We start from the raw sequence: 18,325 nt of genomic DNA, 5'->3' as shown, positions 1-18,325 counted from the left end.
GAGTGTGACATTTCAGCCGTCTCATCCAAGAATAGTCAACGAAACGTCCAGGGTGGATTTTAAATGCAGTCACGATGATAATGCTCTTAATGTAATGCTCTGGTACCAGCAAACAGACAGCGGTCTGATTAATTTAATTGGACACGGATACACTGGCAGTGACCCCATCTATGAGCAGCAGTTTAAAGATCGGTTTAAGATTACACGAGAGGACACCCTAACAGGAGCTCTGATCATTCCCAGTGTCGATCCAGCAGACTCTGCTGTGTATTTCTGCGCCGCCAGTACACAGTGATGTGGTTTAGTGACACCCCATCACCAAAACCCTGTTCTCTTTTTTTTCCTGTTGTTTTCATGTTCAAAGATCCTGAGACTGAAAAGTTTTTTTTTTTTTTTTAAAAAAAAAAAAAAATTAAAAAAAAAAAAAAAAAAAAAAAAAAACATAACTTAGGGCTGAGCTACACGAAAACGTCGATACTTTTATGGCACCGAAAAAAATACTCCAATCCTACGAGTATCTAAAAATTATTTCTTTCGGTGCAAAATTTCGGTTCCAAAAGCGTCTTAGTCGCTTATCTGTCCTCTCTGCATATTGACACAGAGCGGAGATCCGACCGACACACACACACACTTTTGATAACTATTTTGATTAACAATTAAGGTGGAAAAGAAAAGCTTTGTGTTTAATGTATTTTTGTTGATGCTGAAATGGATTTTAAAACATATGGTATCGAAAATAATTATCGTTAGGAACCGGCAATTGGCACCGGATCGAAAGATTTTGAACAATACCCAGCCCTAACATAACTACTAACAAATACTGTCGCACACCAGACGCTGCTCAGTCAGTGCAGCTGGCGACACATGCTAGAGCGTAAATAGGGGCTAACAGAAGAGACAGGCTGGAGAAAACGACAAAAGTTTGGAATCAGTTCAAACATAATTAAAACGTTACTCATAGAATCATATTTCACCAAACCACCAGCATCCAAACCAAATGAATAATGCCAATTCACAATCAACGTCAATTCTAATATTACACAGAAATAAAGAATCAGCAGCCATCAACCACAAAACACATGCATGACACCAAACAGCAGCAGAGCAAAAAGGTTAACGTTAGCTAAGCAGCCCCACAGCCATTAGCTTAGCCAAGCGTACAAACACCAAGAAAACACAGCCTAAACTTCAACTCATGACATACAAGAAACAAAGGCTTACCTTCTTGGCAAAAGCAGTAACTTCCGGCATCTTAGACAGCAGTAATGTCTTTGAGAAGAGGCAACAGCAGACTCAAGTTCAGACTTCAAGAGGACAACCGTTGATGGCGTCCCAGCTAGCTAGCATTAGGCTACAGCAGCTAAAAGTGGCGAACACGGTCATTACAGCCGTCCTGAGGCGACATAACCGACTGTTGGAAGTAAACTCGCTTATGAGATACAAACTGTAGTAAATGTTTATGAAAGTCTTTCTGAAGGTTTAACACACTAAAATATTTTGTTCTTTGTCCTGGTGAGGAGTTGGACGGTCACCTCTTCACAATTGAAAACAGAGTGGGCGGGGCAATGTGTTGAAATCGGCTGTGACCAATCACGTTCCACCAAGGGCTCTGGTAATGACCAATGGTATTAACAGAGAGCCTCAATCATTCCATAAGCCAAAAATGTGCATAATGAAGTTAGTAAATAGTTGTTTTCATTATCGCTTAATCTATCATCTAATATTCTGTTATGCAATTGACAAGGAAATAACATAGTAAATCTTAATGTTGGAAAAGCTGGTTTAGTTTTTTTTGGCATTTTTTCTAGATAAATAACATTCATAAAATTGTTGATTTTGTTGATTGATTTATTGTTTTAGCTATATCATTTTACTATAAGTAGTTAAGTATAGAGCTACAAATAACAAGATAAAGTAAGATAGATCTTCATCTCGAGGAAAATTGTTATGCAGCAGTTGCAGTACAAAGTAGGAAAGAGTACTATCAAAAATGACATGAAATATCCCCAAGGAGCAAATCCCAAATGTGCAATGCTAAAAAAAAATTCAGATTATTTTCATTCATGTTAGAAAATTGTGAAAGATGCCCACAATTTCCTAGAGCCGAGATGAGATCTTCAGACATCTTGTTTTGTCTGACCAACACTCCAAAACACAAAGATGTTGAACTCCAGGAACTGAAATTAGTGAATAATCAATTATCAAAACAGCGTCAATTAATTTTCTGTTGATCAACAAATACACTTCATGACTTCTGGTTCCAGCACTAAACAAAATCATGATTAAAACATTTTATTACATAAATGAATTATATCAAATAGATTCCTGGAGCTATATATATATATATATATATATATATATATATATATATATATATATATATATATATATATATATATATATATATATATATATATATATATATATATATATATTTACATTAACTGAAGATCGGTCACATATTTTAAACTAATGACATAATTGCATGGGCTAAAAATATAACATAACAAGAGGAAGTTAATAATATAGGTTACATACTACACTAATATGCTTTATGTTACATTACTTTGAATCACTGTAATGAAGCAACATACATGTATTATTCAGTTATGTTTCAAGGAATTATACTATTCATGCTCTACTGCTTGTTATAAATGTAAAAAAACATTAATACATTCTAGTTTATCTTGAGTAGCAAAGAAGCATCACTATACCATAAATATTACATTAGTCTCAGTTTGAATGTAGAATTCACACCGATCACAATGGTGTAAATCAGGGTTTGAAATGACTTAGGACTCTTGGGGGGTCCCCTAAAATGTAATTATAAAAAATACTGAAGACTACCTTGCTACACTATATACTGCAGGCAAAATTATATTGACATATTTTGAAGGTGGGATAATGGTCTTGGGATGTTTTTCATGGTTTGGGCTAGTCCCAGTATTGTAGTGGTGTCTGGAGAAGTGGATTGGCTATAATCTAACAGGTAACCCTCTAATTCTGGAGCAACAAAGTTACAGCACCTTATATAAATCCCTGACATGACAAAGTGGATAACAGGTCATTCTTTCCTTGAGCAAGGAAGTTAACTAAGTTACCTAAATCCACCAGGTGTACTCATTATGGCAGCACCATGCACCTTCAAAGGGTTTGATCAAATACAAATGGCATTTCTCATCCCTTATGTTAATGGTATTTGTAAAACAACTAGCCGCTGGATTGAATAATAATGATGTCTATAAAAACTGTACCTACATTAGATGGTTGTCCGAAAGGATCAATAAATGTCTATCTTTCTATCTGGTTTACTTTGTTTTAAAGTAGTCAATCTATAACCTGAACTAAAATCTAAAAAAAAAAGTAAGATATTCTAACATGACTGAAAGCCATTAAAATGACAATAATCCAATAGTAACCTCATTATTCAAAATCACTGACTGGACAATTAGGTTGTTATGCTAGCTTTGAATAACTAGTCTAACTGCTATATGTCTGCTGTTAGCTGGCAGATTATTTGGCTTCATACCTATGCTTCATACACATACAGCTAGCAAGAAACGTTGACAAACGCACTCTTCTAATCATTACGTTACACTGGGTATCTAAGTTAGTTAATGCAACTTTTGATATAGGAACACCAACTCCAAATATTTTACTATAATAAGCAATTATTATGGAGATATAAACATAATCGAAGCACTTACAGGATTTTCATTAGGGAAATCAGTCTTTGTGAGGCTTCGTTTTTGCCGCGTTCAACAATAAACATACGTGTCTGCGCCATAGACTGTACTGTATGCTTTTATATATGTCAATGACTGTATGCGCCGGAGGACCACAACACCAATCTGTGATGCTATTAGCTGCCCTGATTGCTGCCCAATCGCGCTAGGAAATACATTAATTATTGTTATAAATATAAAACGTCACTAAAGACCTATAATTTTCACAATCATTTTTAATGCTAAAAATATTTGTCGGGGACCCCCCAAAATCTAAAAATAAATTCTTATAGGGGGTCCCTAATGACTTATGGGGGGTCCGGGACCCCCCCAGACCCCCATCATTTCGAACCCTGGTGTAAATGTTTCAGATGCAGCTCCACCCTGACAAAACAAAGTACTGACAACCTCAGTCTAAACACAAGACAGAAATCATCTTCCCTGTGCTTATTTCATCCGTGATTGAGAAGAACTGTCAGTCTCACATCCCTATCATGTGACCTCATGGTATATTGGTGCTGAACAGAGTGACGTGGGACTCATTCAGCTGGAAGACGTGCTCTCCACTGACATGTTTAGCACACTCCTTTATCTGTCGCTTCTTTTACACTCAGGTGGGTTTATGTATTTATTAATAATGGATGTACTAACTTTTGGCTGCTTGAATGATCAAGTTCCAGTCCCATTTACATGGCATATGTTGTATGTATGTATATGTGTGAATTTACAGTTTTGTACATTGAGGTGAGACGCAATAAAACATCCTCTTCATGTGCTGCAGGTCTCACTGTGGTAGTTCTTCAGTCTGGAGATCAAGTGTCCCTCCCAGGATTGACAGTGAACTTTGAGTGCAGCATGGGTCCAGGGTTCAGCATGGGCAGCTACACCATGCTCTGGTATCGACAAAACCAGCACGGAGCACTGCTGGAGTTCCTCACCAAAGAGTACGACCAAACTGAGGGACGCTTCCAGCCGTCTCTGGAAACATCCAAGAACAACTTCTCTCTACAGATTACTGGGCTGCTCCTGAATGACAGCAGCACTTACTACTGTGCTGCCAGTCACAGTGATGCACACAGACCACACAGTCATACAAATAACTGTCACAGGTGGTGGCACATAGGCTCCTGCCACAGGAGCTGTGGCTTGTATGTTTTTTATACCGTACTCAATTGGTGGAAAAATAAATTATATCATTGATTAAGTCCTGAAAGTAGGGCAAGACACAATTATAGCTACTTTCTATCTGACAGGATGAGCTACCCTACTTTTAACTACATTTATAAAGGAAGTAGTCCATTCTAACATATTTTCTACCTGACAAAATAAGCAACCCTACTTTTAACTACTTTTATAGAGAAAGTAATATATTCTGATACATATTTCCCAACTGACAGAATGAGCTACCCTACTTTGAACTACATCTAAAAAGCAAGTAGGGCATTCTGATATATATTTCCTACTTGACAGGATGAGCTACCCTACTTTTAACTACATTTATAAAGGAAGTAATCCATTCTAATACACATTTCCTACTACCAGAATGAGCTAGCATACTTGTAACAATATGTATGGAAGAAGTAGTCCACTCTGGGCTAATATTGGCTTTTTAGGTTATATCCTGTAAGAAGTCTTCAACCAGTGCCTGAAATGGGCCAGTACTCACAGTACTGACTTCCAGCACTTCTGATTTTTCTCGAATAGTCGAATATTATGTATGAGGTATACGTACGAATAGAAATATTTCCAGAACACATGCAATGATCATGTCATGCAAACGCTAAATTAGGGTATAGACACCTTTTTTGTCTTCAACCATCAATATGATATGTAACTATCTAACAATGGTTATATCAATGTTTGCAGATAACACTTTATATTACTAACTGTGATGCCTAACTAATGATTTATCATGAGCTCCTCATGCAAAAACTATAAAGCTAGTTCAAATATGTTATGCATCCAAGTTTGGCAAATTAAATGTGATAATTAGAGTAGGGCTGGGAATCAAAGGTTTTTGGTACCCGTAACGTGACTTAGATACCGGTTCCTGAACGATACTTATTTCTATACTAATTTAATGGAAATCATTTTTACAAATACAACACACATGAGCATAACGTAGAGTTTTCCCTGACCAGTGTTGTGCCTGAACTCGTTCATATTTTGGGTGACCGTAAACTGAACGTACTGTATTACTGCCTGATGAACGTTACTGTGAACTTGTTCATTCTGGTGTCTGTGAACGACACGCTCTCTCAGTTTAACTTCGTTCAATAGGGTGCCAGATTTCTATAGAGCCTTCCAGGCGAAAACCCGGCTAAAATACACCGTAAACAGGCCTTAATATGTAGCGGAAAAACACCCAATCTGGCAACACCAGCCACCAGTGTCTCACCGCCGCATGCGTCATCAAAACAAAAAGCAGCATGGAGGCGACAAAGCAGCAAGGAGGCGTCGTATGATCATTTAAACAAGTTTTAAGGTTAAAGGTCGGTCAGGATGGGAAAAATCTTACATTTCTGTGCAAACTTTGCCCGCCGGCTTTCAAAAAGAAAATCCGCACTTCAGTCACATACACAGCAAGCCTGAAACAGCACATTGAACTGAACCAACATATGGAAAAAAGAACTATGAACTAGTTCATTTTTGGAACTGTGAACTTAGTTCATAATTTTGAAGTATGAACTATGAAATGAACTAGTTCATTTTAAAATGTGTGAACTGAACTTTGAACTAGTTCATATAGAAAGTGAACTTTCCCAACACAGTCCCTGACTCTATAAAATGTACAATACAATCTATCAATCACCAGCATTATTAGATCGTAGTAGAAGCATGCTGCATACTTATTGGCTCACTGATGAGATTTACTCAGGTATCGAAACGGATTATTGAAAGACAAGGCATTTCTTGATACTCGATACCATGGAGGCAATTCGTTCGGTGCCTTAAAAGTATCAGTCGTGTGCCCAGCCCTAAATGAGAGAGAAAAATAATAATAATAAAAAATAAAATAATCAGAATTTCTGGCAGCAATCTGACTGTTTGACATGAAACAAATAATCTGACTGTTTGACATGAAACAAATAGTCAGATTGCTGGCAAGCTACACGCTGAAAATGTCACGTTTTGAAGAAAATTTTGATCGTGCAAAAACCTGCTTGGTTCGTTCGGGGAATGACTGTAAACAATTTTAAAAGAACGTTTACAACGTTTCCTCTCTAACTGGGACGTTTTGGGACTGATTGGTGGGATTACTGTGGACCAAGTACCAAGGTGATACACTGGTAAGAGCATTACATGTCATTTAGCTGACACTTTTATCCAAAGCGACTTACAATTGCTGTATATGTCAGAGGTCGCACGCCTCTGGAGGAACTAGGGGTTAAGAGCTTGCTCAAGGACACATTGGTTGATGTATCGCAGTGGGAATCGAACCCGGATCTCCCGCACCAAAGGTATGTTTCATATCCACTGCGCCATCACCACCCCACAAAAGAGCAAATGAGGTTTAACTATGTGTCCAGTTAATTTAAATAGCTCACATTACTGTGTTGTGTGAACAGATAACTTTAATATTGTATGTAGCGTTTTCTTTTGCGGGGTGCAAATGTTCCACCAAAACAAGTTCCTTCCCGAGACTATTTTGCAGAGCCACTGTCTCTGCGTCCAGAGCTTCGCCCAAGACGATTGTGATTGGTTTAAAGAAATGCAAACAACCCAGAACGTTTTTTTTTCCCTCCTATCCCAGAATGTATAGCCACTTTCCGACCAAGTAGTTACAGGAACGTAGTTATAGGAACAGTCCACTTTGAAACAGTTCTACTAACTACTCTCCCCCAAAACCGGTTTTGCCATTTGCATTCGCACTGGCCAAGTGGCCATAGAACTGGTAGGAGGGGTAAGGGGGAGGCAAGCACCGCAACGGTCTTTATAGTATCGTCACTTGACTTTAGCGCCACATACAACAACAAACCAGCAATCAGAATGTTCCTGTTGTGTGAATATGTACCGTTTGTGTATCAGACATTGCTAGGTCACTAAGGGTTCCTATGCAGAAAAGGGAAAAGACCCTGCCCTGAAGTAGGAGCTGAAAGAGTTACAGGAACTGCAGAGTGTGGTGAAGCCAGACCTATAGCGCTGCGATAGGTCTGGCAATGCGAGACTAACATCAATGTGACAATAAAGTAAGAATTGGGACATCAAGTCAAAAAGAATCTGCATGATAAACTCAACTAGTTCATTAAAGAATGGTACAGGAAGTGTCTCTCCACAGCTCAGTGATGATCCTGCAACACCACAAAGCTGATCAGTTCAGATAAGTGAGCAGGTGTTAACATTGGAAGGTTTAAACATCCCATACAACATATATTGGCGTGTACAGTGAATCATCTGGGTCATTCTGTGCTCATGTCTACACTTTACTATAATATTTACTTCTAAGTTTATCAAGTTAGTAAGAAGTTAGCATACACTGACCTCTACAGGGTTCATATGGGATTACACTTGGATATGCTAGTTTGACTGGCCATCCCTTTTACATACTGTACTGACCTTACTTTTAAGTGTTATCATACTGAGCTATATATTTATAAAGTGGTCGGAATGTGGTGCCGTTTACATAAAAGTAAAAAGAGTAAATATGACATAATATAATGGTCTCAGCAATGCTTATAATGTATCATAGTGCGGTTACTTTTATTCGGAAATGAAAGGGACAGACTATTCATTTAGTCCCCGATGTAAATAAAGTCTAACTAAAGTAGCTTAAAAACAAAATGAATAAAAGGACAGAGTGAATGTTGTTAAGAGCTCTTTTTATATTTAGGGACAGATAGCCTATGTAAGATTACACAGTAAACAAATGCCACAATTGATGGCATTTAAGCTCTATGTTAATGTGCAAAGCTTGTCATTAGATTAAACAAACCAAAGTAAATAAACCAAACTTGTAATATTTTCATGTAAACTTTGAAGAAACATATCTAGATATAAGCTGATGAGAATCTGATACTGAAATGTTTAATGAAACATTGGTTCACGTTAGAAGATGTTTTGTTCGAAGATGTCACGCAGACAGACAATGCTATTAAATAGAACTACATTTCCTTTTACAAAAATGGAAGAAAAAAACTAATAAAATCTGGTGATACAATGAGTTCTTAGGTTACATGAGCCGTTATCACTTCATAACGGATTGAACACATTTTTAAGTAATGCTGCATGATTATATTGTTAAACAGTGTAATAACCTACTATGGCTTTTTCTCTCATTAGCAGGGCGCGGTCACTGAAGGCTTGTATCATGTGGACGCGCTGACAGTTTTGTTGTCATTACTATGGACCTTTTTCACAGCAGACATTTTGACTTGTCATAGCTCAGCTGAAAGTGATAACCTTAATGATGGCTCAATTCCATCAAGTTTCCCAGTGAGCTATTTCAGTGAGTCAGCGTGCACAACACCAGGACCTCTCCTAAGTGGAATGCAGCCATCAGTAATGGGTTTGAATACACCTGTGCTTTTCTTACTATAACATGTCAACATGTCTGCCGTCAAAAAGGTCTACAGAATTCCTCATGGAAATGAAAAACTACGCACTATAGCTTTAAGATAATTTTTTTTTTTGGCATTTTGGGACTTTATTTGAGAGGATAGCTGATGACAGGAAAGGGGAGAGAGAGAGGGAACGACATGCAGCAAAAGGCCACAGGTCCGATTTGAACCCCCAGCCGCTGCAGCGAGGACTAAGCCTTTGTACATGGGGCGCACGCTCAACCAGATCTATCAGGGATTTTTTACTGAAAATAGCCGCCCGCAGCTGGAAACAAAAATACTGATGGTGGCACTGTAAAACCAAAACTTGAGCTTAAAAACACTAAAATTCATCATACTGTAGAGCTGAGGGGCACCGCAGAGTCAGGTAATAATTATTCATGGGTTCATCACGACGAGCGACACAGTAGGCTACATAGTGTCACTTTGGCGGACCTTCCTCCACATCGCTGCGGAGGAGGGTCTGGCTAGTCCACACAAGATTCCGGGATGGGAGAAAAACGTGCTCTGGTTTATTGGCATTTCTTTTAATTAATCATAATTGTCTTGGGCAGAGCTAAGAGCCGGACAGAGCAAGGGTGCCACTGCAGAATAAACTCGGGAAGGAACTTGTTTTGGTGGAACATGTGCGTTCAGAAGTTGTTTTAGTCGTGCAACAGAAAACTCAGATTGGACAGATAGTCTAGCTAGCTGTCTGGATTTACCCTGCAGAGATCTGAGGAGCAGTTAACCATAGTCCTCAGAAATCCACCGGAGTTTAGAACGCCAACACAAAGAAAGAGGAAGGTGACAGACATCCAGCCAAAATGAGGGACATCCGGCGGAATTTCCAGTGGCATCTGAACAATCCCGGAAATGAAACGTCGTCAATATCAACTAGGCTACACATGATTACAGTGTGAAGTAGTGAATGTTACTCAGGGAACATGGGTGGATAAAGAGGTGTGACCAGCTGAGATGTCACTCCCTCTGAACAGCTACAAACAAAGACCAGTTTCCCTTTTCCTTCCCTCTGTTCTGCTTCTTTTCTTAGCAGTCACAGAAATAGCAGCAGTCAGGTTGGAGTCAGCCAGCCCGAGCTGTACAGCTGCTCTCACACAGAGAGAGATGGAGGCTGAGATATGGAGACGCTGGCTGGGGGGGGGAGAGGGGAGACAACCAAAGAGACTTGCGTTTTTTGTATGATGCTTTTTCATCGTGGGGACAGGGGGCCACGGTGATACAATCCCATAGAGCCGCTGTACAAAAACCTCCTCCCATTAACAGCCATTGTTTAGACTGCTACATGCTCCCTGGGACAGCTGGGAGAGCAGAAAAATCAATAATCTGAAGGCAGCACACTTCGGCATTGAAAAGTCCATGTTTATGCAGAAAATCTGCTGGAAAAAAAATGTTTTTTTTGTAATTACTTTTAATTCAAATGTGGAGCATTGGGATGCTTCGTCCACTCGCCTCGACAAAAACGAACATAATTGGACATTATGAGGCGTATCCTGCATGTTTAAACCTTCTTCATCCCCTGGATTATTACACTGTGTCTCAACATGCTGATTATGGAACGTTTTGAGACTTTTTGGTAGAGGAGATATTCAGTGTGACACTGGATCTGAAGCTTACTTTGGAAAGGGAACAAAACTCACTGTTTTAGGTAAGTAACATCTCTCACTGCTTTAGTTCACTGCAACCAACTTACAATAGTAGACATGTTGGTATGAAAGTGAAGGTAGAAACTCTTAATATGAAAAAGTTGAAATATTGAGCTGAAGACAGAACACTGTGACCTACAATGAACCCGCTTTCTTCGGAAAAGGAACCAAACTGACAGTTTTAGGTAATATTTCAGTTTATTTCTTTGTTTTTATAAATGTCACCTTGCTTTACGAGTTTTGGTATGAAGAGAAGTATTGGTAAAAACCTTCCAAAGATAATTCTGGTAGAGAAAGACTTGAGTTTCATGCTCAGTAATTCTGCACTGTGACAATGCAAACGAAGCTTACTTTGGAAAAGGAACCAAACTGACTATTTTAGGTAAATATTTCTGTTTATTACTTTGTTTTTATAATTGTTACATTGCTTTAGAGTCTTAGTATAAACAGTTAAAACTTTCTAAAGAGAATTCTGGTAGAGAAAGAGGAGAGAGTTTCATGCTCAGTTCTCTGCACTGTGACAACACAAACGAAGCTTACTTTGGAAAAGGAACCAAACTGACCGTTTTGGGTAAGTCAAGGATGGTTAAACCTGAACATTAGCTGTATGATGTGTGTGGTTCAATAAGAATCATAATGTACTTGGCTCTTCATAGTTTAAGTTGAGCTCCGTGCTTTTTGATATTAAGCTGTAGCGCTGTGCCAATTCTGAAGCCTACTTTGGTCAGGGAACCAAACTGACTGTTCTCGGTAAGTAAGACATCCAAAAATCTTCACATTCATTCTCCTGTAGCAGAAGTTCAACATACACAAGCAGGTTGGTTGTTGAGGGGAAAGTTTGTGTTACATTAATCTTGTAAAAACCAGACTGCATTACAGCAAAAAGTGATATTTGATACATTAAACACTTAAAAGCAACTAAATGTAAAAAAGAAAAGAAAAGCTCAGTAAAAGCAGCATGTTGGGCTGGTTTGAGCACTGATGGAGTACACTGTGACTCTGGTTCTTATGAAGCTTTCTTCGGTGGAGGAACAAAGTTAACTGTTTTAGGTAAGAAACCAAATCACGTGAAAATAGCACTGGAATTAGAGTGTTTCTTACTGTACTTAAGTCTAGTTTACTAAAGAGTCAAAGTAAAAGCAGCATGTTGGACTGTTTTGAGCACTGATGGAGTACACTGTGACCCAGACTACAGAGGCTTACTTTGGTGGAGGAACAAAGTTAACTGTTCAAGGTAAGAAAATAAATGAGGAAAAAAAATAAAAGCATTGTAATTGTAGTGTTTCTTTAAAGAATGTACAGCACTTAAGTCTAGTTTTAGTTCTGCTCAGAGCTTTTTGTTCTTAAGTTTCAACGCTGTGTCAGTACGAAGCCTATTTCGGCCAGGGAACTAAACTGACTGTTCTGGGTAAGTTAACATAAAGTCTAAGAGGGTGATGAGTGAGATGTTTGTGTTGCATACAACTTGCGATAAACCTTAAAGTTGCAAAACTAAAAAGCAAAGATTCAAAGTAAAAGCAGCCTGTTGGGCTGGTTTGAGCACTGATGGAGTACACTGTGACTCTGGTTATGAAGCTTACTTCGGTGGAGGAACAAAGTTAACCGTTTTAGGTAAGATATCAAATGAAAAAATAAAATTGTAATTAATTTTAAGAAATGCACAGCACTCTACTCTAGTGAGTTCATTTGATTTAGGTGCTGCTCAGTGCTCAGAGCTTTTTGTTCTTAAGTCAACGCTGTGTCAGTACGAAGCCTATTTCGGCCAGGGAACTAAACTGACTGTTCTGGGTAAGTTAACATAAAGTCTAAGAGGGTGATGAGTGAGATGTTTGTGTTGCATACAACTTGTGAAAACAGGCTTTAGGTGTTGGTTTAAAAAAGGAAAGTTACATTTATTACAAGACTACAAAGCAAAGAAGCTCAGTAAAAGCAGCGTGTTGGGCTGGTTTGAGCACTGATGGAGTACACTGTGACTCTGGTGTTAATGAAGCTTATTTCGGTGGAGGAACAAAGTTAACTGTTTTAGGTAAGAAATCAAATGAAAATAGCACTGGAATGAGAGTGTTTCTTACTGTACTTAAGTCTAATTTACCAAAGAAGCTAAGTAAAAGCAGCATGTTGGGCTGGTTTGAGCACTGATCAGGTGCACTGTGATCCAGACTACAGTGGCTTACTTTGGTGGAGGAACAAAGTTAACTGTTCTAGGTAAGAAAAGATATACTGCATATACAGGCTAAAGTTTATGGTAAGATAAGAATTAGAACAAATATAAAAAGCATTGTGAGTGGAATAGTTCTTTAACAAACCTGCTGTACTGCACCAACCTTTTGAAAGCTCTGCTCAGAGCTTTTTGTCCTCAAGTTTAAACGCTGTGTCAGTACGAAGCCTATTTCGGCCAGGGAACTAAACTGACTGTTCTGGGTAAGTAAGCGCTCAAAATGTCTTCACATGTAAGCCTGTAAGCAAAGTAAAAACATAAAAGGTTGGTCGCTGAGAGAAACGGTTTTACATTGCATGAAAACGCAGGGTATAGTGCAGGAAAGGAAAGTTACATTTATTACAAAACTAGAAACTGAAGAGTCAAAGTAAGAGCAGCGTGTTGGGCTGGTTTGAGCACTGATGGAGTACACTGTGACTCTGGTGGGAATGAAGCTTACTTCGGTGGAGGAACAAAGTTAACTGTTTTAGGTAAGATATCAAATCAATTGAAAGGGTAACATTGCTAATTAAGAGGTTTGTATTGTAACTTATTAAAAAAAATAGGGAAGTTAGTAAATTCATTACCGAACTAGAAAATAAAGATTCAAAGTAAAAGCAGCTCAATGGTGTTGTAAGTCCCCGTCTCCTTCCAGGCAGCGCTGCGACCATTGACTTTACCTAACCCTAACCTTAACCCTAACCCTTGCCTAATCCTAGTGCCTTCCAGGCAGCGCTGCCTTTGAAGGAGACGTTGGGGGCATAAAACACAGATAAACGTGAAAGCAGTATGTTGGGCTGGTTTGAGCACTGATCAGGTGCACTGTGAACCAGGCTGCAGAGGCTTACTTTGGTGGAGGAACAAAGTTAACTGTTTTAGGTAAGAAATCAAATGAAAATATAAAATTGTAATTCATTTTAAGAATTGCACAGCACTCCATTATAGTGAGTTCCTTTGATTTAGGTGCTGCTCAGTGCTCAGAGCTTTTTGTTCTTAAGTTTCAACGCTGTGTCAGCGTGAAGCCTATTTCGGCCAGGGAACTAAACTGACTGTTCTGGGTAAGGTACCTTGGTAAAAGAGATGCTCCTATTGTATTTATTCATTTAGGTGTTGGTTTTAAAAGGAAAGTTACTGTACATTTAGTACAAAACTAAAAAAGCAAAGATAGAAAGTAGAAGCAGCATATTTTGCCAGGCACTGATGGAGGTGCACTGTGACTCTGGTGGGGGTGCAGAGGGGGCTATTTTGGTGGAGGAACAAAGTTAACTGTTTTAGGTAAGAAAATCTTAAATATTGTTCAGTTATGATTTTGTTAAGATGTTTCGGACACTGTAAAGATACTCTAAGGCTCTACAGACTCCCAACCGCCATTGATAAACCATGATTGAACCTGTTTATACTGTAGCATGCTGATTATTGCTCGTTGAAATGATCGTACAATAGTCACAAAAGCACGTGGATGTTTAAGAAGCAAAAGTTACCGAAGGGAGATCAGACTCTTCTGTAAACTAAAGTAGATTCTAAGTAAAGTCTTTAAATGTCAGAGAAAGAGAGAAAGTTGGAGTAATTTGAAAGTGGCCCAGATGAAGAGAGGCAGTAGGAAGAGTTTTGTTCCAGCTGAAGGTCTCTGTGCTCCTACAACGAGGCTTTCTTTGGAGCTGGAACTAAACTCACTGTTTTAGGTAAGAAAACCTGCAACAAAACCGCTCAGGGCACGATTCTCAGCTTGTTTTTATGCTAAGATTATGGGCAATAATTAAGAATATATTTAATAGACATTTTATTTGATGGCAGTGAACAGAGAGAGTGTGCTCATTTTAAAATGTGTGAAATAAGTTGATGCAGAAGACAGTTTGTGCCAGTAAAAACAATCCTAGTCTACGTTCTCCAGTCAAAGTGCTGCAGCTAGAAAACATTTGGCTCTACGCCCAGATTATTACTCTCACAGACAGTTCTTATCAGAGCTGTCAGACACTGTGAGTTCCCAGTCAGAGGCTTACTTTGGAGCTGGAACTAAACTCACCGTTTTAGGTAAGACAGTAAAGATGATTCCATATCTACTGACATACATTATCAAAATATCATCATTAATATCATAGAAAATGATGTCAAGTTATGAGTGCTACCAGTTATGTTATTTTCTTTTTAAATCATATGCTCTTAAATGGATCTTAAATCAGCAGTATTATACTGTCAAGTTTGAATTCGGTTAAAGCATTTCTTCAGGAGTTTTGTGTGCACGGTTAAATTCTTTTGTTGAAAAAAAAAAAAAGAGCCCAAAGTCAGTGTACAGCTGTCAGTGGTGAGAGGTTGAGCAGTTTTTCTGTAGCCTCGTATCAGTGTGAACAACTACGATCCTGCTTACTTTGGCAGTGGCACCAGACTGACAGTGTTGGGTAAGAAAATGACTAAAATCATGAGCAGAAATGGTTGCTCCTTAGATTTATTGGACCTAAATCTGCAAAATTATTGTGAAGTAAATACTATGTTTTATTCAGTGATTGCTGAGTAGGTTTGCTGTCAAAAGTGGCACAGAAAATGTCAAATTTATCTCACAGGATAAATCTTTTAAATTGTATGACCAATAACCGCTACATTTGGTCCGAGCGCTAGACTTTGTTGGTATAGTTCATGAATCAGCTTAGAGCTGGGGAATTTGGCATTTTGCACTAAACTTGTTCACAACAGCAAATGGTGTCTCATTTGCAACACCGCGAGAAGTGAAGGGGAAAAAAGAAAAAAACTTTGAGTCAAAACATCTGTGAGATAAATGGTGATTGTGATTTCACTGTATGTGTGCTGGTTAGTAAAAACAAAAACTCACAAATAAAGTAAAAAAAAAACCAAGCTAGTTCATGTCAGCTGTTCTTTACATGCGAGTCAATGATTCTGCTGATTTTGGAGAGGGACTGACAGTGTCTAGTCTTGGTATGATAACGTCATAAAAACAAACATTTAAATGAAAAGAAGAGTTGGTAATACGAGAACAAAAACCTGCAACAACCATGTTTCTTTTCTTATTAGATCTGAAATTGGTCATTTTTCATGGTAGATCTCCAGGATTTGGACTGTGCAGCTCTAATTTAATGATTTGTGTCCTTTATTTTTGCAGAACCAAACCTTGAAATCACCGAACCAACAGTGAAAGTGCTTCCACCTTCAGAAAAGGAGTGTCAAAAGCAGAAAGACGATTCGAGGAAGAAGACCATCGTTTGTGTGGCCAGTGGATTCTACCCAGACCATGTCAGTGTTGAATGGAAGGTCAACGGGATTAATGAAACCAACGGTGTGGCGACTGATAACGATGCCCTGCGGGAAGGCAACAAGTTTTACAGAATCACCAGCAGGCTGAGTGTCTCTGTAGAAGACTGGTTCACACCCGGCAAAAGTTTCACCTGCATCGTCAAGTTCTTCGATGGAACAGCAACAACCAGTCATGAAGATACAGTTGTGGGTGTTCAAGGTCTGTTCTTTTTGGTTCTTTTGGAACTCAGAAATTGTCTAATCTGAATCTTTTTGTTTTGGGGAAAATGATTATCTGTCCTCATCTAATCCATTTCTTATTCTTCCATCATCAGGTAAAGGTGAAAACGTCATGACAAGAGGTAAGTCTTTAGTCTTTAACTCTTTACATTTCTGTGAGTGATTTTTATGTATGTGAGATATATGTGTGTATGTGTGTATGCTGTCTTATGGTTGTCTAAGCTACTGGATGCCTACAATTTCCCTCGGGATGAATAAAGTATCTAAACATTCTGTGATTCTGTACACCTCAATGCATCGGTTCTACTGTTTAGTGTTTGGTTCCTTGTTAGATCTCCACAAAGTGCACCGGCCGTTTCCTCTTCATGTCACTTAACTGTATGTAAATGTTTGAACTTTCTGCAGAGTATTATCTGAAGATCTCACAGACGGCCAAACTCTCCTACGCTCTTCTAATCGTCAAGAGCAGCCTCTATGGAGCCTTTGTGGCCTTTCTGGTGTGGAAGCTTCAGGTTTGTTGACATAAAACCAAAACCAAAACTCGGCTGTATAATGTAATATGTGAACTAACGTGTAACAAAAAGAGCTTGTGACATTGTGTCTTTTCTGTCTGTTGCAGAGATCAGCCCGGAAAACGGAACAACTGAGAGCTGAGGTCTGAGCCAACCTTAGTTTCTGTAAATAACATTTGTAGAACATATTATATGGTTATATTTCCACAACTGTGTACGTCACAACATATTTGCATTCATATATAAATAAGCCAACCAAATTCTGCTACCAATAGAGGAGCATATTCTCGTTACTTTTTAACGCCAAAACTGGCATGGAAGTAAGTTTGGTGTAGATCATTTTATAATCTCTTGTATGTTTGTGGTCGTGAACTATTTGATGCTTCATTTTCTACTCAATAAAAGTATGTCAGAGGATTTTGTCAATCACGTTTCATTTTTCCTTTAAACTTTTGCCCCCAAGTGTCTGCTAAAAGACTAAATGACTTGACTTTGGCAATCCGTCCTAAAAATGACAAAGATTACATACAGCAGTGAACATCACTTTTTCCACAGACTGTCAGGTATTTTTAGCTGCTCGCCTATCTGCATCTTTTCTGAGAAATCAGTCATTTCTCAGCTACATCATGTTGAAACATCTCAGCTCAGGGAAACCTCATCAGCAGGTTCATTTGGGTCTTAACATTTTCCATTAAGCAAACTGAGAGGTGACTAAAGTTTCCCCAGTGACATTTGATTCAATTCCATCAACCAAGCTGTTCTTTTCTTTGTAAGAAATCATTTGAACTTGTTAAACTGGGTTTATTTACAGTATTGGTCTGACTGATACGGTAAGTCATATCTATCTTTTTTTCACTTTATAATGAGTGCGAGAATCTTACGACAATTTACATTCTCTACATAAATAAAGCAGTTCTTCCTTTAGTTCAAACGCCGTCATCAGGAGAGTAAATGGAAGAGTGTGAGCCGACCACATGACAACAGGAAGCAGACGTTCTGGTCTGTGTACAGAAGAAGGTCAGAGCTGTTGTTGGGGGGGGTTGAAAGCGAGAAGAGGAGCAGAGAGCGACAGCAGAGGAGAGGATGTGGTCACAGAGCAGCCTGCAGAGCCGTCTCGCTGCTGAGAAGTGATGAAGGTGCAACCTTCCTCTTCACCGCAACCTCCGGCTGCAGAGTGCAGCTGCAGCTCTGCACCAACGCCCCC

General features: G+C 38.8%; 1 protein-coding gene across 1 annotated transcript; it reads left to right on the top strand.

Moving 5' to 3' along the window:
• Nucleotides 1–4,035: 4,035 nt before the first annotated feature.
• LOC120548900 (immunoglobulin lambda-1 light chain-like) lies at nucleotides 4,036–17,538 on the top strand. The gene is made up of 8 exons (XM_039785410.1): nucleotides 4,036–4,083; nucleotides 4,252–4,339; nucleotides 4,507–4,834; nucleotides 14,750–14,808; nucleotides 16,239–16,589; nucleotides 16,705–16,731; nucleotides 17,015–17,121; nucleotides 17,229–17,538. Exons 1-8 carry the CDS (start codon nucleotides 4,036–4,038, stop codon nucleotides 17,268–17,270), a joined length of 1,050 nt encoding a protein of 349 aa, XP_039641344.1. The 3' UTR covers nucleotides 17,271–17,538.
• Nucleotides 17,539–18,325: the final 787 nt, after the last annotated feature.

The sequence above is a fragment of the Perca fluviatilis genome, chromosome 20 (assembly GCF_010015445.1).
Source record: "Perca fluviatilis chromosome 20, GENO_Pfluv_1.0, whole genome shotgun sequence".
Lineage (NCBI taxonomy): Eukaryota > Metazoa > Chordata > Actinopteri > Perciformes > Percidae > Perca > Perca fluviatilis.
The sequence above is the reverse complement of the archived record's forward strand: the minus strand, read 5'-3'. Positions and strand labels throughout refer to the sequence as shown.